Below are 23,591 nucleotides of genomic sequence, written 5' to 3'. Positions count from 1 at the left end.
AAGGTGCTTTCTAGCTTGTGTCTTACAGTGGAGGTCAAATCTACCTGCAGTGGCAATGCACCTTTAAAAAAATAAAAAATAAAAAAAATTCCATGCCAGTGCTGCTGTTGAAGAGTATGAAGGAGCTGGAGAAATCAGTTCACTTCAGAAGCCCATGGAAGAGTTGGGCCGGACCAGAAGGAGCAGTAAAGGCAGCACAGTGACTTAGGGTGGTTGCAGTCTCCGCTGGTCTTTACACCAAGAGTTAGAAGACATGGTTGGGTCAAGGGGTGAGGGCAGAAGAAGTCTGTGCATCTGTAGGGTTGTTTCGTTACTCACCTTCTTCTCAATTACCGTCTCCTGATGATCAGGGCAGGAGAAAGCAGCCTGGAGCTCTGTACTGTGGGTGGAGGCAGGAACTTCCACGCATGGTCACACTGAGGCTGACTGACTGTAACTGCTAAGCTTTCTGCCTTAGCTCCTTCTGTGTAACTTCTCCCCCTTCATTTCTTTTTGTTTAAGCTTCTTGTGCTGGTTCATTCAGTCAGGCTAAAGTTCACTCTCCTTGGCTATCTCCTTCTCACTTTGAGATATCTCTGCCTAAGTGTACTGAAACATCATCCATTTATTCGGAAGACTTCTTTTTTAGCCCATTCTCACCAAAAGCTTGGTAAGGCTGCCATCAATTTAAAATACAGTTTGGCCTGTGGGTTTTTTTTGAAGCGGGGTGTCAGCCACTTCTGTGCAAGGTGTTATTGCTAAAGGCTTTTACAGTTTGCAGCCAAAACATTTTAAGTGTAAATATTTATGAAGTCCACAGGTAAATATTTACTCTGGGTATGTATTCATTAAAATACTTATCTTAATTCCATAGGATCACCCCTGTGAGTAATGTAATACATGGCCCTTGCTTACACAGAGCTATTGCACACGAGCTGCAGTTCTGGTGCAGGTACCCTGCTGTACTAGAAAAACACTAAAACGTTTTCCCTCAAGGAGCTATTACTGCTTTCTGTCATCTCTTCACCAAACGAAGCCATCTGCAGCCCTCCGCTGGCACCCAGCTGCTTGAAACAGGAGCGGGATGCTGGGGCAGAGGCTGGGGCTGGCTCTTTGCAGAGGGTTGAGGACAGCTCTGCGACTGCTGCAGTGTTAGATGAGGGTGAGGGTGGGAGGCGAGTGGTCACGAGCTAGCTGCAGATTGTGTCTTTTTTGTCGAAGTGGAGGATTTTGCGAAAATAGATGCTTTGGAAGTTTTTCCTGTTTAGACAAAGACAAGCTGATTAAGCCCAAATCCAGGCTTGGTTAGTCTTCCAAAACAGAGATTGTTTTTGAGTCTGGCTTGGCTTCGTGTATTTCCAAATCGTAGAGCAGCATTGTGCTACTGTCACCAAACTAAAAAACACAACTGACAGGGAAGCATCCACGGGGAGAGGAGAGGCGTGCTGTGATCGGACACAAACGTCGACTCAGATTCCTCCAGTTCAGAAGCTCCTGCAGTCTGGCTGGGTTTAACGCTGGCTGAGGTGTGATGTTTGGGTGCAGTTTGTGGTAACTGCTGTCACACCGAGTCTGAGCTCCAGCTCCGTTGCTTAATGGCATGTGTTTACAGACCTGGGCAGTGCCTCTCCTACCTTAGCTCATCGTGAATCAGCATGACCCGGCGGGCAGCCCCATCGGACTTCGCCTGCAGGAGAGCAGATAAACCAAGTGGCTTTTTTCTGATAAGTGCCGAGTGCTACCAGCTCTGAGCTCGTGAGATGAAAATTTCCATGTGCTTAATACACAAAAACCTCTTTGCTTTGTTGTATTGTTATGCACGTTTTTAATACGTGGGTTATTATGGTCTGTGACAGGTTATTATGGTCTGTGACAGCTTTGTCATGGAGTAATTGCCCGGAGTTACTAAGAGGGCAGATATGTTACAGGTGTTTATTCTACCTCAAGTGAGGTAATATCCACAGTTCAAAAGCTGCCCTATCCGCTCCTCAAGTACTAATTATTTGATGGGGCTGAAAGCCGCATTGGTGTTTTGGGGTGGGTTGGTTTGAAGGATCGAAGTGGGTAGTGGAGGAAATACTCCAGCTTCTGACGTGTTGCACGTGTGTCAGACAACAAGGATGTTATTGTCTTGAAGAAAAGCAATTCAGCATATAACCAGAGGCCCGGTTCGGGATACAGAGAGAGATCTGAGGTCCCTTATAGGTGCTTCTTGGTGGCTGCATGTCTGCATTCCCCTGAGCAGAGGACAGATGCTCAAACAGCCTCTGTGGCTTGGCTGATAGCCCAGGCTGCCTCTTGCCCTTGCTTTTGGGGTCCCCCTCCTGCCTGTAGGTGCTTTCATGCCTCCCTCCTTTCCCTTGGGCATTAAAGTGCTTTAGACTATTCAGCAGCGCTGAATAGGTGAAGAAATTATTGCTTATGGGCAGCTTTTTGGTGCAAAGGTATCTTTTACTGGGAGTGTGCTGATTTTCTGACATTCACAAATACCCTTTCAATAAAGTAAATAACCCAAAGTGTGTACTAGGAGCTTGTTTTGAGTGGAAAGGGTTTTTGTATTGAATACTCCCTGGGATGAAATTTGATTATGTCTAGAAAATTGTTATTGGGCAGTTACCAGCAGCGGTGTCTGTAGAGATGGATGCTGTTTTGAGAAAATAAAGGAGTCGACAGCTTAATCCTTCTGCCAACAAGACCCGATGCTATTATGGACTTGGTTTTGGTAAGCAAAGAAGAAATTCTAGAAGAACTTGAACAGAATTTTTGCTGTATGGCTGATGAGTTTAAAGTGGCAGAGAAAACATCTTGGTTTGTAATGAAAAGAAGGAACATCAATAACTGGCTCTATTAGTTTTGCAGTCAGCTGTATTGAACAAAGTCTGCTGCTGAACAGACCACAACACTTCGGGAGTGGCTTAAGTGCTGGAATCACTGAATTTGGGAAGAGAGGAAGGGAATGTAAGGGATTTAACACAGAGAGGTGTTAAAGATGCTGTGCTCCCACCTAGAATGGAAAGGAGGACCAAGCTACCAAGAAGCAACCCTTTGGTAGTGAGAGGTTCAGGGATGGTGTGGGAGTAGTCAGAACCCAGGTGCAGTTATTTGGTAAAGAATCCAAGCCAAGAGAATAATAAATTAGGGTAGAGGAATGCTCTGCAGTGAGGATGTGGTGCAGAACCTGTGCTATCAGTAAGAACAAAACGAATTTTTGGGTTTCCTTTGAGAAATGACTGTTGCCATGTGGCTAAGGTGGGAGAGGACAGTACTGCATCCGCAATGGAAGCAAACCTCAGGGCCCTGCAGGTGAACGGGGAGAGGAACGGAGGGTGAAGGGGGTGGGATAACTCTGGAGCCCTGAAGGAGGGGAGATGGGAAGTAAAAGGTTTTTCCTCCCATTTTTCTCCCAGATTTCCCAGCAGAGATGCTGGCATGCAGCTGGACAATATCAAATGTGGGGTATGCGTTATGGGTACAGGGATTAGGAGGGTGTGCCTGGAGTCCCTTTGCTCGGGAGGGAGGGTAGCAGACCAGATGGGACTCGTTAATAAGCCCCTTATCAATTAATTTGGGGATGAATGTTTGTTAAAGTGTTAATGAGTGACTTGGCACAAATCCGTTAGGAGGCATTCGGCTCAGAGGAAGATCCAGACATCATGTGGGGGAAAAACAGACAGCCGGAGGATCCTAGCAGTGGAAAGTAGTACAAAGTGTCACCATGGGTCTCATCAGCACAGAGCTGGAAAAGAATCTGGGATTTGAAGTAGGTTAAAATGGAGCTGCTAGCATGAAGGAGCTCTGCAGAAAGGTGGGCATCACGCAGGAGGTGCTAGGTGGGCATCTGCAGGAGAAATCCGGGTGAATTTGTATGAGAGGGCAGAGAGAACTTGCCGGGACTGCATCTGCTTTGGCCTCCTTGGATTCGAGAAGGATGAATGGAGGAGGAAAGCAGCGGTTGTGTGGGGCTGCTGGGGTGGTTGGGGAAGTGGGGAGGTGTCGTGCAAGGAGCTGACGTGTGGTGCCAGGAAGGGAGCTGCAGAATCCGTCCCCCAGTCCCTCAGAGGAAGAGCATAGAAAAGGCAAAGGGGGAACTCTGGGTGTGTGGTCTGTGCTGACGTTTGTACAAGTGGGAAAAAAGATGTGGTGGCTAAAATTAGGAGTTATCCCTAACTGTGTGAGGAGCTGGAACAGTCTTGTGGCTGGGCAGTGAGTGCATTGACATAAGGAGTGGTGGAGCTGCTGGAGAGACGTTGTTGGACTTCACTTTGGAGTTCCCGTTTCAGTTGTGTGTTTTCAGGTATTCGTAGGCATTTCGTAGAGTTCATGTTCCCTTGCAGCATCATTTTAAGTCCGAGATGCATGCGTGCAAATAGTTGTGGAAATCACTTGCTCAGAGCATCCTGGCACAGCAAAGAAAGCAAAGGCATTAAATGCAAACAGCCTGTGGGCACAGCGTGGAGGAGGAGTACCCAGTGCCCTGTTTCCCTCAACATCAGTGAGGTTAATCTCCCATTCTCTCTCTCTATGGGGAAAATAGGGAAAACTTGGGAAGGGGATGGCTGTTGTGAGTTGGGCCCTGTTGGTACTTAGAGGAGGCAGGCGATTCTGGGTGAAAAAGCAGCTGCTGGCAACTTCTGTCTGTGTGTTGGTGTCCTGGCTCAGAGTAGCTTTTTCAGAGACCTTATAAGAATGTAGCTAAAAGATGAAAGTGCTAGAGTGAAGTTCCTGATCTGGTTATGTGCTTAAAAACTGTCTCACTGTTACAAACATCGCCGCTGTTTCCGTAAGCGTTGAGCTGACCAGGAGTGCCAGTCTTGTGATTGCATTGTAGGATTTGTCTTCAAAACTCTTTTCTTTGCCGACATCCCGCCCCACTGTCCGTGTGCTCTTTTTGAACAGAGGCTGTCCTACGCTGATCACCCTGCAGGTCCAAACAGTTTCAAGGATGGAAACTTCTTGTAGGGTTAATAATTATCCATTATAAATATGGTGTATAATGGGACTGCACTGAATTCACTTGCTGAAGTTTTCTAGATAAAAGTAACCCTGAGGGCACGCAGAATACCTTGGGTAAACCAAATCCCTGGGCTAACCTTGAGGAGCAGCAGCAAAGCCCTCATGCATGCTGCAATTCCAGAACACGCCAGTACAGCATACTGAAAATTCAGCGCCTTGAAAATTCAGGTGTAAAGTATGTGAACTGGATCGAGATGCTTATAAAACAGCCGTGAACCATTTTTGCGTGGCACGTTGCCTCATTGCATTCATGATTTTAAAGCCATTGCAATCAGGTGGTTTGGCAGGAATGCCAAAATGCTCTGTGTGTTTGCAGTGGGATCGGAATCAGGATTGGAGTGTCAGTCAATGAGCACTCACTGATGGGAGACAGCAAATAGGAGACCTTTTCTTAACTCTTCAGAAATAGGTTTTCTTCTAAGAAAGAATTAACCCTTTAAATCGGATCTTTTTGGTAGGTTTTTGGTAGGTAGAGCTGTATGAGAGCTGCTGCAGATCTGGGACTTTTTGGGAATGCTACAGGATAAGACCCCTCTTGCAAGAGGCGCTTTGGTTAGATGATGTGTATGTGCCTAGTCCCAGATTTTTGAGAGCCACTTGGTAAATTCTGACCCTGGCAGAAAGACTTGGTTGCCTTCTAACTGTTGGTGGACAGTAGAGTTTTTTTGTTTTTTTTTTTTGCCTGGTCTGTGAGGAGTTTAAAATATGCCTTGTAAAGAACCTTTAACATCAGTCTTGCCTCTGTGCTTTGCTGTAGGGAGAGTTGCTGGGAGTAAATTTACTGGTCTTAAATGTGGCTGTGCTATGATCAGATGCGTGTTCTTCTGTTTTGTTTTTTTTTTTGTTTGTTTTTTCCCCCTTAGGTAGGTGCCACTTTACTTGGATTTAACTCCCTGATGGAGGAAGGGAGGGGAACAACTTGTTTAATGACATTGAAAGGGGGATGTTCATGCAGGCAAGGTTAGCTGGTTAATTGTCAGATTTGATTAGTTCTGTGCAACTGCTGCAGGCTGCAGGAAGGCGTGGTGTGGTGTCTTGGTATTGGGAAGAGGCCGACTTGCCTGCTTGTGGCTCTTTCCATTGTGGCCCTGCACCAAGCTGAAGAGCTTTCTGTAAGACACTAAACCAAAGCAGTGCTTTTTGTCCTTAAGGGAAGAGTAGGAAATAGCAAGTGGCCTTTCATCCCCCCCTCTCCCCCCAACCAATTTTATGTCCTCCCTTCCCTGACCTTTGGAACCACTGCAAACTTGGAATTGTATTTTCTTAGGATCTGCTTAAAACATCTCTGCATTGGCTGGAGGCAGCTGATTCTTCAGTGGCTAGGGTTTGAGCCTGAGAAGAGGGCCGTGCGTCCTCTCTGCAGGCACGGATGTAGGCAAGGTGTGCAGTGTGCAGCTGCAGCCTGCTCTACCTGGAGATGGGATCTCATAGATGCCTGCCCAGCAGTTGTTGTTCCCAAACTCTGGAGGTGCTTGGAGCATGTGAAATGCAGTCCTGCAGTTGCCTTAGTTGGACCTCAGTGAACATATGTAAGTGCTCGATCGGCTGATCCTGCTGCTGCGTCGCTTCTCGGAGAGAGAAGTGCTGAAACCAGAGTCAGGACCTCTCCGAGACACTTCACATAAATGAGCACTCTGAGGAAAACACAAAGTAGAGGAGCTAGGGACCCGTTAATGTCTGCGTGATGACCGATTGCTGTTTTCTGCCTCCTCAATGTTTTTGTAATTAGAATATTAGCAAGAAATGGAAGGCTGGAGCTGAAAAGAGAACTGAACCTGAGAAACCTGTGCTTTAGGAAGGTGCCCTGATGCCTGGACTATGAAGTCAGATGTTCTTGTTCCAGTTGTCTGTCTTGGAGCTTTAATGCAAAGCAATCTCTTTCAGAATTATGAATTACTTGAGGAATTGAAGGTACCCGAATTTTCAGGAATATGCAATTCAAGCCCAGACCTCTGAAAGTTTGTATTTATCTAATAGACCTCTCTGTGGCCAGGGAGGTGAAGAGCTTGTTAAAAGAAGTTGATGTATGTGGTGGTGGTGTTTTTTTTTTGTTTTTTTTAAAATATCAAAACCAACCTTGTACATTTAACGGCTAAATGGAAATTGAAAAGTGACTTAAAGGGAAGGGAGTTACATTTTCGTTTTCTCTTGTGTCATGCAGGTACTTCGATGGCAACTTGGAGAAGCTCTTTGCAGAGTGTCATGTAATTAATCCCAGTAAAAAGTCTCGAACGCGCCAGATGAACACAAGGTCATCAGCCCAGGATATGCCTTGTCAGATCTGCTATCTGAACTACCCAAACTCGGTGAGTACTTGGCATCCAAAGCAATTTCTGATGGGTAACCCCCAGTTTTGCTGTGTGAAACTCGACATTTTGAGCACTTTTGTAAGGACTTCTCCAACAGCACTTTAGAAAAGCCTTTGAAAAGAAACTGAGGTTTTATTTTTTGATGGAATCTTCTTATCTGTAGTATAGACATAAAAAACTGTTCAAGATGGTTTCTTAACACAGTGAAGTGTCTTGTGTGCTGCAGTTGATCTGAGTAATACAGCAGGGACCAAAGAACTCTGTAATGCTTTTTGTATTCTCTTTAATTTTTACTCTGTGGTTTGACAAACTTTTTTTTAAGCAAACCTCAAACAGTATTAGTTTTCCTGAAGTGGCATCATATTTCAAACGAAGGGACTATCCTTTCTGCAGAAACCTTTGAGGATGCTGGGTTCTGCACAGCAGCACAGTGAAGTTACTCAGAAAAAAAAGCAAGTGGTGGATTCAAAGGTCAGATACCAATTGAGACATACAAATAAATGGCAGGCAAAAAAAAAAAGTAGGAAGCATGACAGGCAGAGCGATTTACTTAAATAGAACAGCAGGGCAGGAAACAGCTTATAATAGTAAATCATGATGCAATACAGTCAAGCTAGAAAGCTCAGAATAAAACTAGGTGTGACTAGGAATAAAAGTTGTGCTCTTCGGAGGAAATAATGGGTATTACTTATCGTGCTCCCACGATACCTAGCTACTGGGAGAAGGTCAGGGTAGAAGGGCTTGTTGGGCTCTCATTCAGACTTTTGGTTAAGATTGGTGTTAGTGCTGCTTTTTGGTAGCTGTTCACAAACACTTTTTGGTGTAAGTGCTGAGGAGAGGTCCAGGCTTTCACCCTGTCTTGCTCGGGCAGGCAGCTTGCTGTTGATCTTCCCGGGGCAGAACGCAGCGATGGGCAATCCGGGAAGAAAAGGAGATTAGTGGAAAAGCTCAATCATGGGAGTCCAACAGTGGCTTTGCCAAAAGGCAGGGTGCTGACATAGGTGAGGAATTATTTTATTGGAACTTAGAGTTCCTGGTGGAGCTGTTCTGATCCTCCAAAACACCGTGACATCTGCCTGACCTTTAAAGAGAAAAGCAGCCCGTACATAAGACTTCCACTCTTGCTCTGGGTGTGTTTATGGGCTTGCTTTACAGCAATAATGGAAACCATTATGAGCTTTGGGTTTTATGAGTAGCCATGAATGAAGGGCTCTTGCTTCCATGACCTCGCTTGCCAGCCTTTTCCTTGCTCTGGAGCAGGCAGAGCGAAGCAAAGCCCAGTTTGAGGCAGCTGAGATACTCAGCATAAGATCTCTGTTGCTCTTGGGCCAGTAACCACAAGCCTTCGTGCATCTCCTTTTAAGCCTTGTACATGCTTACAACTTCCTTTTTAGAGAGTATCTGCAAAGGAGAATCATTGCTTGCTTTGTATGAAGTGCTTCTGAAAAGAAAGACATGTTTGAGAAATCTGTCTGCCCCTCTACCTTATGCTACAACCCTGCTGTGTAATCACTACAGACCTCTCCATGTTGGTGAGGAAATGACTTAGGACCTGCAGCATTTTTGATGAAAACAGGAGAAGGACTGAGGGGTGAAACAGGGGGAGACCTCTTCAGTTGTCTTAAGGTCTATCTCCAGAAAAGGTCCTTTTGGAGATTTCAAGTACAGGTTTTATGTCATTTAATAGGTATTATTTACCTTCTTTTCAGTGTAATTGCTGTGCTGGATGGGAGCAGTGTGCCCAGCACTCACACCTGACATACTTATGCTGCCTGGGAAGCGTCTTCCTTGCTGCTGGAAAGAACTGCCCAAAGCACACTGGTTCTTGCTTTTGTAGTTCGAGTAGGTCGTAAAAATAGCAGTGGCCCAGTTATTAGAAGAGCACTTCCCTAACTGGAGCAGTGAGGCGTTGCAAGGGAGCAGGGGTTTCTCTGAATTGGTAATGTTGATTAACGAGAGACAAGCAAGGGGAACCTCTCCATCTCTGCTGTACCCAGGAGGTGGAAGTACAGGGAAATTAATGCTCATGGCTTCTTCTGTAAGGGGCTGTGGTGTCTCTGTCTGCAGTGACCGTAAGCCGTCTGTTTGGAAGTTTAGTCAATGTAAATTCTAAATTCTAGGGTAAGCTATATTCAAAACCTGAGTCTCCGTGAGCTGAGGTCAAGTCCCAATAGTTACTGCAGACAAAATCCTTCTTGGTGAAGCTGGGAATTGAGAGGGCGGTGGCTTTGCCCACCTCCTCTCTTGCATCTCATCCTTCGGATCCCATTTGAGAGGAAAGCTGCCAGGCTGGGGGTGTTTGGGAGACATCACGCTGTTGTGAAACTGTGCTGAGCACACACAGCTAACGTAAGGCTGTGCTGCCATCCTTACAGACCTAAAGAAGGCCCAAGCGAAGCTGTCAGCACATCCTGCAGCAGCTGGTCCCCTCTTTGGTGGGCTTGGTGCTGTGAGGACAACATGCTTGTGCCTGGCATCCCACGAAGTGTAGGTGATGAGCATAGGTGGGGTGACAGCAGAGCTGTCCCCTGGGCTAACTGTTTGGACGCAGTTACCCCTTTCACGCGTTTCCTGTTGGTCTTTTTCACTTGCTCCTTTGACATCTGCTGTCAACTTGGCCAAAAATAATTGGGAACTCCCTCAAAGTAAAGAAATGAGTTAAAAGGAGCTCTGAGTTCTTTGCAGCTTGGGAGGAGGTGTGGTGGCTGCCTTTTCTGCGGGCACTCAGCACATCTTTTCACTGCCTGTTTTTGCCATACTCCCCTTGTGTGCTTGCTGCAGGAGCATTTAGGTTTGCTAAGGGGTGTGATCCCCTTGTCTCTGCTTTCTTTCCATGTGGAGAAGCATCAATTTGAGGCAAAACTGGTGACTTCAGGCTGGTTATATGTTGTTAATAGCTCAATAAGTCGTGGAAACCAGGAGACTTTTCAGCTGTAACCCTGCACCTCCAGGGGATGTCAGCTTGGTCACTGCAGCATCTGTGGAGAGCCTCAGCTGCCTTGTTAGCCCATTCAGAAACTGGCAGCAAATTTCCTGTCCAGCCTTGAGGAGTTACCTTGGCCACGGAGCTACCTGTGGCCAGTCTCCCTGACACAACACTCAGCTCTGATTTGCAGAGGGGCTGGGTGGCTGTCTCCATTTCCACCCAAAACACAGCCAGATGCTCTCAGCTCCTTGCTGACCACTCAGGCCGGCTTTCACCATCCTCCTGCTGCCATTATGGGCTCTCTGGCAGGACTGTGGGGCTGGCACGCAGAGTCCTGCAGCCCGTTTCCAAGCCTCAGGTCCAAACCTGTGCCTCCGCTGATGGTAGGGGTGCCAGCCAAGTGTGAATCAGAAGAGTGAGGCCGTGGGAAGAAGGCGCTGAGGAGCGCTGTGCAGTCCCAGCGTGCTAGCAGTGGAAGACGAGTGTAGGCCGGTGTCGGATGGGCAAAATGGGCAATGCGAGTGGTGGCTGTCACCTTGAGTTTCACATGGACAAGGAAGCTGTATACGGAGAACACTTTTTCAAAATGGACTTCTCCTTTTCGTGATGAACAGCATCCTGCTGCTGCTGGTTCGGGCTGTTCTGCAAACAGCTTTCCTTCATTTACAGAGGTGCATCCAAGGTGATGGCATCTTAGGGTTGAGCTTTTGTTTTATCTGTAAGGGAGTTTGCAAAACTCGACTGTCACTTGCATAGCACTACGGGGGCACAGTTTCAAATCTAGCTTGTCCCTGCCCCTGGCTCTCAGTGTAAAGTAACTTTTAAGATGACCTTAGAAAAGTGACTTAATTTCAGTCCTTGCTGAGCACCGTGTGCTTCTCCACCCCTTGTGTAACCGCTCAGTCCCAGATGGTATCTTGACACACTCCGTGTAGATGATGCATTCACAGGTGAAGCTGTCCTTGTTTCTGTCTGCAGCTGCTTATCAGAGAATTTTATTTAGTAATTTACACCTGCCAATTAGGATCTTTAGTGTCCTGATCAGATGAGCATCTGGGTTTCAGAGGGAAGCTTACCAAGCAAGTTGGCAAACTTTGTGTGCGCATTAAGACCATAAGTGGGTGCATTTTTATTTGTTGTTTAATGCTCGCTGATCGCTTCTTGTTTCCTGTCCAGGAGGGAGGTAAATTACTGCCTGCACATAGCAGGTAGGCTTGTTCTGGGAATTAGGGGCAGCCCCCACGTGTTGCAGCAAGCCAAGTGGCCAAGCAGGAGGCACAACTCATCATATAACTGTGACCTGCTTGGTGGTGTTACGTTTATTTTATTAAATTCCCAGAGAAAAACAAGGGGAGAGCTGTTTTGTGCTCTTAAGATGAGGATCAGTGTGAACGGGCAGGCAGGATGGAAACGTTGGCCACACCTTTCCTTTCTGCTAGGGCTGGGGATTGAAGTCTGGCTTTGAAAGCGTGTCTAGAGCTGTGTTAGTGATGCCCCATGATGGTGGTGATGGAAATAAATACTAGAGGCTCAGGTTTGGTACGGGGGATGAGGGATGCAGTAATCTGCACAGCATCGAGGAGGCTGGAATACATAAAATGCCCCAATGTCTTGTGTTCTTTGTCGTTGCAGTACTTTACTGGCCTAGAGTGTGGACACAAGTTCTGTATGCAGTGCTGGAGTGAATATTTAACTACCAAAATAATGGAGGAAGGCATGGGACAGGTAAAATGTCAACTTGTACACCTCACGACTTCTCAATGTTCTGTGTACTGGAGAGGAGGGAGAAGGGAGGGGGAAATCCTTCACTAAAGTTCAGAAAAAACAAAAGGGCAACAATAAAACTACAAACCTTTAAAAACCTTGGGGGCTGCAGTCTTTGCCATGAGTGAAGCTGAAGGGAAGCGTATTGTGTAAATCTTTGCTCTGGGTGGGAGGAATCGTGCTGTGCAGGGTGGCACATCTGGGATGTGATGATAAAGTCCATCTACTGTTTTTGCTGTGGTTGGAGTGAAGTCTGTTGCCTTGGAATTCTCTGATGCAAAAAAAAATAGATAAACACTGTTCTTTTTATGACCTTTTTGTTTTTTTTCAGACCATTTCATGCCCTGCTCATGGCTGTGATATCTTAGTCGATGACAATACAGTTATGTAAGTATGATGAGTTGCTACCTCTTGGCTTTCTTCTCTTTTTTCCATTTTGTTATTCATGTGCTATTCAAATATGTACTGGCTTATAAAAAGCTGGGTAGAAGCTTAAGGCACTAGGGAGGTTGGCACTGAAGTGTCTATTTTGATTCTGGTGTGTTTCTTAACTTCCCGTTTAGGTCTGAAAAAGCTGTGCCCCAGTACTTGGAGGAAAGACTCCTTGACCAGTTGGGTCATCGAGACAGCATAATAAACATCAGGCAGTCTTTCCAAACCCTGTTTAACAGCTTTGTGCATTTTGTTTCCTTTGATTTATGTAGGAATTTGACTTCCTACCTAGGTCAACCCACTGGTTCACCAGGTCCTATGGCTGTAGTTACTCTGTGAGTCAGAGGATGTCAGTTCTGTGTACAGTCTGAGGTGGGGGATGTTTTATGCCCTCTGATAGAGAGCAGTTGACCCTCAAACGCAAGATCTGATTAAACTGGTATGTCAACCTGTGTCACTTGGCTTATTAAGTTGTCTCGCTGAAGGATGGCTGCTTGCACAAGGCGAAGCAGTGAATTCCACAAGCTTCCTCCCCTTTTATGCTGTGTGATGCTACTGCGTGAGTAATATCCTTCATAATGCTGAACCTTGATTAAGTTCATTTTAATTCCTCATGCTAAAAAGCATCTAAATAGAAGCTCGTTCTCTTACCTTATTCCTTCCTTCCTGAAGCCTGACTCACTCATTGATATTAATTTGCTGTTTTTTCTATCAGTTGCTTTCAGACGAGTGATTTCCCACATCCCTCTGCGCCAGTGGTTCTGTTAGTCATAAAGTGTAGGCTGAAGAGAAGTGGAAGTAGCTGAAATATCCTCGTGCCCTGTTGAGGGGTGGTTTGTGGAGTTCAGTGGGTGGAAACCAAACTGAAGTTGGCATCTCTTGAGTGATGTGATGGAGATTTTTGTTTACTGGAGTCTGAGCTCGACTTGCGGCGTCATACGCTCTCAGCAGGAAATCACTCAAGGATGTTCCTGGTCATAGCTCTCAGCGACTGAGATGTGCACGGGGGTCTCTTCACATAGGCTAGCTGGGGGTCTTCAGGTCACTGGAGGCTGTGGTGGCCGCAGTAGAAGGGGGAGGAAGAGGAAGATGGAAGCATGTGCTGTGCCCCACCTAGAACCAGCAGGGATAGCTGGGACTTCTGGCAGTAAAACAAGCAAGTTCTCCTTGTTTAAGTGAAATGTTAAGCACAGAGGTGAAAACCCTCCTTTCCCTCCCCTTATAGGGGACACCTGCAATTTCTGGGGAAGGAGAGGTGCATTTTCTAGTGCTTTGCCTGAGAAGCAGCGATGGTGATCTGCAGCTATTTTACAAAATGGCAGGAACGAAGATGTCAGTAATGCCATCTGGAACTGCACCCCCTCCCATGTGCTTAGTTTTTCTCTTTTTAAGTCTTGTTCTTTTTACGAAGTCTCCAGCTCTAGGTTTCCAAGCTATAGAAGCCTAAGAGGAATGTGCAATGCAGAGAGACATTTAAGTTTCCTTATCCATCAAATCAGAGTAGATAGGCCAAGCTATTCACTTACTCCCTTCTCGGTACTTTCCATCAATGAGGCAGTACATCTCCAAGTTGCATTCTCTCCGTACAAGTCCAAATTGAGCAATTCAGATGAATTTCCTTGATTTGTGAGTCTTCAGCTAGCAGATTGCTAGCTCTCCTGCTGCTGCTCTTCCTGCTGACCTTAAGCAGGAAGGTTGCAAAGACCCTTTGGCTCTTTTGAGACCTTTAGATTGGCTGAAGGTAGTCTGTTCCCATCCCTTGTTCACTCTCGCTAATGCTGCTGGTAATTGCTTTATCCTACATGCAAAGTTGTTGATTTCATTAGGAAATGAGGCAGGCTTACCTGGTGGCTGTGCTGGTGGATGGCAGCAGGCCGGTACTAACCTTTGAGAATCAACCCACTCGGGGGAAATGGGTGAATTTGGGAAGTTATATGAAGCACTGCCTTGATTTTAATCTTCCTTTGCATAATTGCAAAAAACATTGCTGCTGTGTCACTTCAGGATGCAGTAGGGTCTTGGAGTAATTCCTGTGGGAAGGTGTTTGAATTCTCACCTGATGTGGGGCTTGAAAATTCGCTCTTTAGTGTCTTTGAGGAGTTTGCATTGTGAAAATGGAACAAAAGTGTCAAACTGATGGCCTTATAAAGGGGAGCTGCCATCTTCGGATGGATCTGAAATTGTTCTGAAGACATGTCAGTGTGTAATACTCTTTCATGAACTTCGTTTCATCTCATAAATGCCACTTAAGGAATTTATTTATTTATTTTTTTGGATCTAGAAGGTTAGGTATAGAGTAAAGTGAGATTTATAATTTATTTTACAAATTTATTTTTATTTTCCTTTTTTGGTTAGTTTCACTCTGAAATTGCAGGCTCGTCACGGACAAGGGCCTGATGAGCTGCTTTGTCAGTCGATTTGTTTTATTTTAGCACTGGGAATTTGGCTGTCACGTGCTGTGTTTATGTAATAACCAGCGTGTCATTTGGTGAGGAGCTCCCCAGACTGCTAAGGGCTAGGATTTATGCAACATCGCGTGGTCACGTGCGCTGTTCGTCAGTGAATGCTGGTGTGATAACATGCAGGAGCATGCTTGATTCTGGCTGCACCCTGAAATGGGCAGTGTATTAATTAGAATATTTATATGTGGTGTGGCTGTACCAGGCTGCACTACAGTTGGATTTAAAACAGAAATATCACAAAGTGTGTACTAGGCCAGCTTTGATGTGAAGCTTTATAAATGCAGAAGATGTTTCTTTAATAACCAAAAGATGTATATGACAGTCTTCAGCAGTACATAATTAAATTATTTATAACGCATCTAGCGTGGACAGTTTGCAAACGCCAGCTGGATCGTTGTGTTAAGGAGAAAAGTGGTCACCATGCTTTTAAAGGATTCCTGTCTGGTTGTCTTCTGCTCTGAGCTGACTCAATTCAGAAGTAAAGTGGATGCTGTGGACACTATCACTCTGTGCTGTTGGATTTCAATCAGCTTTGCCTTTTTTGTGATGAATATAATAGATTAAAGCCACATTGACTTTCAAACTGAAATTGCTGCATTCCGTTCAAACCCAGCTAACATAAGGTCTACCAAAGTCAACACAGCAGTTCTGAAGCTTTTTAAAGGAATTTGACACAAAATGCACCTGTAACGTGAACGAGCTAATGAAACTGCTCTGGTTCTTGTGCTCTCCAAGAAAGTGATTTTTTTTTTTTAAAGCAAACATCCTCACACTGAGAGATTAGTTCCCTTGAACTTCATGGCATTGTCTGATTCTGAAATTAATATTACAAGTTGAATGCAGTTATCTGTAGATTTCATAATATAATAGAGAAAAGGTAAGTGCAAAAAAAGTGCCTGCAAGCATAGAAGGAAGAATCAAAATCCTTTGTCTGTGAATACTGGCTATGTGTGGGGGGGAAAAAGCTGAGTTTACTACAGTTTTTTTATTTTTTCTATTTCCACAGGCGTCTGATCACAGATTCCAAGGTTAAATTAAAGTACCAGCATTTAATAACCAATAGTTTTGTAGAGGTGAGTTTTCCTTTGGAATTTGTAATGGCTTCCAGGGTGTCTTTTGTTTTGCATGTGTACTAAACCATGGAAGTGAGGCTCATTTATAGCTGTAGAATAGGATTTCTTTTGCATAGTCTCTAATCAAACGTAACTACAAATGAGAGGCTTTGCGGGGGCTGTTCTATAGCCCAGTTAGCTACAGCTACAGTTGTAGGAGAAGAGTAAAAATGTATAGGACAAAAGCCATGGTGATATGGTTACCTAGAGGTATAGCCAGCTGTTGTAAATACACATTGGACAACTGTTGCAATTGCTAAGTTCTGAGGAGCACTTCATGTTTATAGTTCTTGAATGTTATCTGAGATGCTTCAGACTGAAAACCAGGAAACAGCATTATAAACAAGAAAGTGCCTTTAATGTTTGCCATTTGAAGTCAAGCTGTAAAATTACTTTCAGCAAGATTCTAGTGGTTTTACACCTCCAAAACCAGAATTACCTTAGAGAAAGGTGCTTTGGAAGACTTTCCTCTATCCCCTTTTTCTTCTTGCATTTGTTGCAGAGCCTGGTATGCAAGTTATTACTGCGATTATGCTTACACTCCTTGTTTGAAGTGATGCAGTGGTAGTAAGAGCTAGTTACTGTGCAGGGTTGTGAGCTTTTTAAGTTTCAGAAAGGCTGTGGGAGCAGTGGAACAGAAGTGAGTAGTTGCAGACAAGTTTAAATGCACTATTTTGGTGGAGAGCTCCATAGCTTCAAATTATTCAAATGTGTTCTCTGAGTGAACTCCGAGGTCAGCAGGAGAGGTTGTGCTCCTCCTCCTCTTTCATAAAGGACTCCATTTGGCAGTGGAATGCTGATGGTTGTATTCCTGCTTTCTTTCGCTAGTAAGGGAGCAAATGCCTTGGCTGAGGAGACTTACAGTAAGGCAGGAGGAAGCGCGATTGAAGGGCTGAATTTCTTGTGCAGCATCCTTTCTCTATTATTTTTTTTTGCTTTATTTTGTAGTGTAATCGACTGTTAAAATGGTGTCCTGCCCCAGACTGCCACCACGTTGTTAAAGTCCAATATCCTGATGCTAAACCTGTTCGCTGCAAATGTGGACGTCAGTTTTGGTAAGAACAAACAAGTAAAAAAAGTTGATGTTGCTTTTTGTGTTCAAAGTGTTTTAGTATGTAATCTAGAAGACTTTATATTGAGATGGGGTTTAAATGTGGTGGGAAGAGCATGGGGAGGAGGTGGGCTTCAAATGGCAAGCCAGGATTTGGCCCAGCTGGTGTGTAGTTGCTGCAGCTGGTGTCTCAAGGCTCCTTTGACCAGGCCCCACATCTGGCTTTCAATGAGAGTTGGCCTTCAGGTAATTGATTTCCAGTTAGGTGTGGTTCTTGATTGCAAGCAGAAAATCCCAGTGATTTTTAGGTGTATATAGTCCTGACATAGCATTTGTCCATTAACTTTGAATAGCAAGTTTGCCTGCAGCATTATGTGTTTATAATAATTAGGTAAGTCAAGGGTCTTGTCCAGGTGAGGTCCTTTTGTTTGCTTTTTTTTAAGATACTTAATTTATTTTGCAAAGCTGCCTGAGGTGTTTGAAGGAAAAATAAATCCCTGTTGCACGTAAGCATCTAACATTGGCACTGAGATTCACGGATGTGATATATATTCCAGTGAGGCTGTGGGCTTTGAGGTGTTTGACGTGTGTAATTTTTCCTTGAGGTTGTCCATGGTCTTTCAACAGAATGACCCAGAAGATTTCCATGGTGTTAATCAAGTGAAATAAAAGTATAGCTGGCTACCTAATTTGCTTATTTTCCATTTCTTTCACTTTCAGCTTTAACTGTGGTGAAAACTGGCATGATCCTGTTAAATGCAAGGTGAGCATCTCAAAACAATTTTCCAAATGTGTGACTTTGAAACAATTAAAGTCAAGTTATGTGTAAGACACACAAAAATGATGTGAACAGCTGCAAAGCCTGTGCTTCAAGAAGCATAGTAATTCACCTGCTTAGATCACTTCATGAGAAGAATTAGAGAAGTCCTCCTGGATTTCTTTAGGAAGCCTGGAAGTTTTTTTTTGATAGAACAATTCCTCAGCTGCATGGGGGAACACCCAGAGGAGGAGGCTGTACAACAGAGACCCTGGAGGAGAAGTGGGTGGCTTCAGAAGTGAATGCCTCACTTGACAAAGAACATTCCTACACTCAGCGTTTCCGTAGGTGTTGGTGCTTCTGCAGGGTTGTGGTTTGTAGTACTGAAGGAATTTGGTCCTGGTTCAGGGATCTGCTGCCATGCAGTGAACTCTGGAACTGGGCTGTTACTTTTCACGAGGCTGCCAGAAGCTGCAGTTAAACCTAGGATTCCTGTGGCCTTGTGCAGAGCTCACACAGATGTTTCACGCCTTGAGGCCAGGGCAGTCTGTGTTCTTAGTGACAAATGCATAAAAACTTCATTGGGGAGGGGAAAGGGAAGCCTCACCAGAGGTGTAGCATGTTTTGGCTGGTCTTTCTGGAACAGTAGTGGTCAGTTTGTTATCTACCAGGTGTAAGCAGTCCTTTGGTTTTGTAACTCGTGTTCACTTGGTAAAGCCATGTTCCCTCTAAGGTTAGGAAGGGGAAAAAAAAAGTTAAGGTGGATGGCAAGGGAAAAATATATGACATGGCTTGGTGTAAAGGTAGCCAACACAGAGGGTCTGACTGCAGTTTTGGCAGATCACTCTTAAAATATCTATAATGTCAAGTACTACTTGAAGTTTTAGCTAGTTGAACTTCAGGAACTGTAAACTTGTTGCTGAAGTGTTAGTGCAGTGGTCCTGCTCACTGCATCAGGTTGGTGCTGCAGGAAATGTCTGCAACTAAATTAGTTGCCGTTTGCACTGCTTTCTAGCATCACCTACGCTGTTTCCGTATCCCAATTTACTAAAAGATAATTTCCAACAGGTAGGATTTTGGAATAATGATAATTGCTTAGACTTCCGATTCTATCTTCTCTTCTGGTATGTATCTAGTGAGCAAGTCAAAGGATTTGTATCCGCTCTAGGAAGCTTTGTGAAGTTGCCCTTCAGTGTGGTAGCATTGAGCTCTGTGTTTTTCACTATCACTTTAATGTAAGCAGCTGTCTTGGGAGCCTTTACAGTTGGTTTCTCTGTTCTAATGTAACTCTTTCTGCATTTCTCTAACAGTGGTTAAAGAAGTGGATTAAGAAGTGTGATGATGACAGTGAAACTTCTAATTGGATTGCAGCAAACACAAAGGTGAGGGTGTTCTTGTGTTTTATGTACTCTATCAGATGAAAAGAAGAATGGCAACCTAATTTGTCAGTACAGGATTCTTTTTTTCTGCTGTTGTCATTAAAAGCAAACACTAAAATCCTCAGCTCACTCAAGTACACTTTTTGAAGTGCAAATAGGTGTTGCTGCCTCGAATCGGGGGACATTCTTCAGGTTAGAGTTTGTTCATGTAAGAAAACCGACTGGAGACCCAAAGGAAGCTCAAGTTTTAAGTCTTTGGGCTCCTGTCTGGCACTGATGGCTTCCCTGAGCAAGTCAGTGCTTCACTCCAGGTGTGTGAAACATGTTAACACCACCCGTGGCTTGATACAGCTGTGATAATTTACATCTGCCTTTAAATCCCCGGGGCTGGTCTCTTGAAGAGTTGTTCATTTCCGCTGGGCAGCGTTCCAGATAGAGACTGGCAGAACAGCTGTTAAGATTTTATTATGTAAATGTCTTCCTTCCAGCAAGCCCAACTTCGCGTGAAACTTCAGCAGGTCTGCGTTTGTTGGGAATAAAAACAGCGGCGGGGTGGTGGCGAGGAAACAGGAGAAGCAGATGTCATCGGGAGGCTGGGGCTAGGAGCAGACTCAGGTCTCACTTCTGCCGGCAGGGTGGAAGAAGGTGGGGAGGGTGTGAGGAAATGGCCGCTTTGTTTTCTTAGCCCCGTTGTGTAACTGGTTAATGGCATTGTTTGCGGCAGCGCTGCTGCTTTCTGGGGCTGGCTGCGTGTTTTTCATTGAACTGGAATGTCGCATTATGGTGAGAGCAGAAACACCCATTGCTGAAACGCACGGCTAAAGGCGTGCTGGAATTGTGCAGTCTCGGTGCTTTTTTGTTTCACGGGCTGAGGTTTGTGTGGTCCCTGCTTGGGGACTGAGCTCTGCTCAGGAAAGTGAACTTGGCCGTTTCTGGGGTGAACGTGTTCAGAGGTGGATCATGGGTCAAGAACCGAACCAAATTTATTCAGTTTGCTTGCTCTTCAGATACTGCCTAAATTAAACCTGAGGGAGAAGAACCAAATAATTTGGAAAGGGTTGAGTGCAAGCACATGTAAAGCAGCTAGTTTAGCCTTGGGAACCAAATACCTAGAATATCACAGTGGCGCAGCCCTGTTTTCCTGTTGGACAGCCCTATCTTGCTTGTGGTGGAGCCCTTGGGAGCCAGAGGAGGAGCTGCTGCTGCCCCTTAGGGGTGACACTGGCTCTGACCTTAGGGCTCTCCGTCTCCTACCTTGTCCCTACCTTGGCATGTGCTGCAAAAGGCCAAGGTCTGAGCTCTCCTCCTTTGTGTTTTTTTGCCTGCTTTCCTGGAGAGCCTCATGCTTGTGGGGTGTTGTTACAATCTCAAGTTAGGCTTTCCCTTCCTGGATTCTGTGCTCATCTTAAAAAAAAAAAAAAAAAAAAAAAAAGCCAAAATACACTTGTGCATGTTCTGTAAATGAAACATGAGTAATGTGTCACTAAGACAGGCTGCTGGAAATATGAAGCTGCTTGTCTCCTTGTATTTTTTAGACGGGTATCTGCAGCTTGCTTGCCCAAAGAGTGTTGTAAAGATGGTCATCCTTTTTTTAAACTGGGATCTAGACTTCATCAGCAAGGAGCCATGCTAGGGGTATTTAAAGCATATCTCAGACTATCAGAAATAAGTTTAAATGGCAGGAGCAAGAAGCTTTTTATTTTTTTGTGGGAAACACCCATCCAGAGGAGGGTGAGGAGGGGAAACAAGCGTGGCCAAGCCATGCTGGCATCAGCCCAGCTTATCTGTTAGTGCCTGTCATCTGGTGTCAGCAGCAGAAGGGCCGTTGTCCTTGCACATCCCTGTCTAAGCTACTTCCTCTAATACCATAAGAGATGCTCCTGCAGCAAGAAAATACTTTGGAGCCCAGACTGTGCAGTAGCACTAAGAGAGCGGGGGGGGGGGGGGGAAGGCAGGGTAATTACACCAGACATCTGAGCAAGCCAACTGTCGTGGAGCCCTGTGGTGTCCGTACTGATTGAAATAACTGAAGGACAATATCACAATTCTCCTCTCTCCGAACTGATGCTAGATTGAATTCGGGGGAAAGCTGGCAGGAAACATAACCCTCCCCCTTCATAATGAGATCTCTGCCTTCTCGAGGGCAGCAAAGATGGGAGTTTTGTGCTGCTGTGATGATGTGTGAGAGGGGGTGGCTGTTGGAAGACGCGTGGTTGGAGCTTTGCAGCCCGCGGTCACAGAGGAGCCAAGTGTTTGTACAGCTTGGGAAAGATCCCTTCCTGCCATATTAAGACATTGGGGTAGGAGCTGCACAGTTTGGGTGTGTGTATGTTTGCCCTTGCTGTCAGTCTCCTTACTATTTCTAAAAGGAAAGCAGGGCAGTCGTGTTTGGGGAGGGGTGTCTTGAACCTTCTTCACAGCTGCTCGCTTCAGTGAGTACAAGTCAGAGGCCAAATTCTGCATCGACTTTATTCATTCTGAAGAACCAAGAAGGGAATCGGATCAGATCCCATCAGGTGCAAAAATCCATTTTAAGGTGGGGAAAAAACCTCAAGTCATTTAATTGCTGCTGTGTTCCTGTTGCTCCTGCTGTCTCCGTTGCCATTTCTAGCTTTTGAAAAGTGTTTTCTCAAGCCCTCCGAGCGTGACGCTGGGCTGCAGCCCTGTCCCATGTGGTCTCTGTGCAGGGAAGAACACTTCCCATCTCACCGTGATGGAGGCGTAACAGAAAAACACCAGTCTTCCTGGAACGTGTGCACTTCAAGTCTGGGTAATCCTCTGCAACAGGAGAATGTGAGATACGTTTGTTCCAGCTTGCCCTGGGAGACAGGATAGGAAAGGAAAATGAGGCAATTGTTATATGAGAGAGTAGAAAAGTGAAACCCAGCTGAATTGGTTTCTGTTCAAAAACCGGAGTGGTGTGATGCATTTTTTGACAAATCTGGAGTGGTCTAAATGAAAAGTGAGGAGATTTGAGGAGTGAGTTTTGTGGCCGCCTCTATATTTTTTTTTAATTTTATTTGATCTTAGGAGACCTATACACTAAATTGTTTCTGCTTATTTAAAATATAGAGCTCTTGCAGCACGATGTGCTTGAGTAGATGGCTTTTAGTTTAAGTAAATGTAAATTCAAGGTAAGCCTAAGCAAGTTCTTTACGACAGCTTTAGTTCTCAGTATTCTTGCAGACAAAGGGTTGAATAGTTGAAGGTTTTGTGTGTTTCTTTCCTCAGTTTGTTGTATAAACTTGGTTCTTAAACAGTTCCTTTCTTGAATAAACTAGGCAGCTTTCTGGTGGTGTTTGGTTCGCGTGGCTTTGGCAATAAAGAAACCACATGAATCAGTTACTTCTACTAAGTGGACCTTCAAAGGACGAAGAAATAAAAACAGAAAACTTGGATTTGTGTGCTTATTTGGGGTTCCTAAGGTGTTTCAAAACTGTCCGAAAGGATTTTAGAAGGGTTTGGGGGGCGGAAACAAAACCTTTTTAACCCTGAGTTTCAGTGACGTTGGTCTTTGGGTATCTTGAACACTAAGGGAAGAAGAACAAAGATGTTAACGGTCTGGTCTTCACCCAAGGCACTGTTTTTTGTTGAAGTTAAATTGGAGTTAATGAAAGTTGTTCATCTGATACTAAAAATGCCCCTGCCTTACCACTTCTGGCTCCTGGCGTGTCACCATCTCATTATCTTCTGGGCTAGACAGGACTTGAAGGTCTGATGTATAAAACAGGCAGATTTTTTTTTTCTTCCACAAAAGCTATTGGGCATTTTCCTCCTCCAAGTGAGATAAAATGGCAAAAACCCAGTTCTCTTCCTTTTCAGGTTGCTTTTAATGCCTGAACATGTACTCCCTCTGTCATGTACTCCCTCTGTACTTTCTGGAAGTCCTACATTTGTTCTAACGCGTGGAAATTCTGGCAGCCGCCTGGATCCTCCCTGGGCACCAGCAGCGAACTTTGCTCTTTCATTTCTCACCAGCGCGGTTTCGTGCCAGAACTGTGAACAGCCTTCCCTGAGATGTCAAAATGCCATCCTTCCTCTCAGACGAGCGAGCGTTTAAAATATCCTCCCTTTGCTCAACGATTCTAGGTGGTGTCAGAGCGTGCTACTTTGCACCAAGTGTAATTAAGTTCAGTTGTGGATTTTGTTGAGGTGCTCGCTGTGGTGTTGGAGGGTTCATCTTTTAGGGCTGGTTATAGGTGAAGGCATCGTGGTGAATATGTCAGGGAGGCCCATGTGTGTCCCTTGCCTCTGAGAGTCCTGGAGAGGACGAATCTGTTTCACCTGCATGGAAATCTGGAAGGTGTTTCTGTTTAGTCTCCTGTCCGCAGAGCAGCTGCTGAGGTTTGTGGGGTTTTCTGTACACGCAGCCTTTTAGCACAGAATGGGGATTGTTCTCCTTGGCCA

General features: G+C 45.1%; 1 protein-coding gene across 1 annotated transcript in view; it reads left to right on the top strand.

Annotated features, from left to right (window-relative positions):
• Positions 1–23,591, top strand: part of ARIH1 (ariadne RBR E3 ubiquitin protein ligase 1) — a 54,388-nt gene that overhangs the window by 22,422 nt on the left and 8,375 nt on the right. Inside the window, exons 3-9 of the mRNA XM_027466213.3 lie at positions 7,154–7,298; positions 11,860–11,952; positions 12,323–12,378; positions 15,892–15,958; positions 16,946–17,052; positions 17,769–17,811; positions 19,116–19,187. Of these exons, the coding sequence (XP_027322014.1) occupies positions 7,154–7,298; positions 11,860–11,952; positions 12,323–12,378; positions 15,892–15,958; positions 16,946–17,052; positions 17,769–17,811; positions 19,116–19,187 (583 nt within the window). The remainder of the gene's footprint in view (positions 1–7,153; positions 7,299–11,859; positions 11,953–12,322; positions 12,379–15,891; positions 15,959–16,945; positions 17,053–17,768; positions 17,812–19,115; positions 19,188–23,591) is intronic.

The sequence above is a fragment of the Anas platyrhynchos genome, chromosome 11 (assembly GCF_047663525.1).
Source record: "Anas platyrhynchos isolate ZD024472 breed Pekin duck chromosome 11, IASCAAS_PekinDuck_T2T, whole genome shotgun sequence".
NCBI lineage: Eukaryota > Metazoa > Chordata > Aves > Anseriformes > Anatidae > Anas > Anas platyrhynchos.
This window is presented reverse-complemented; position numbering and strand designations above follow the sequence as displayed.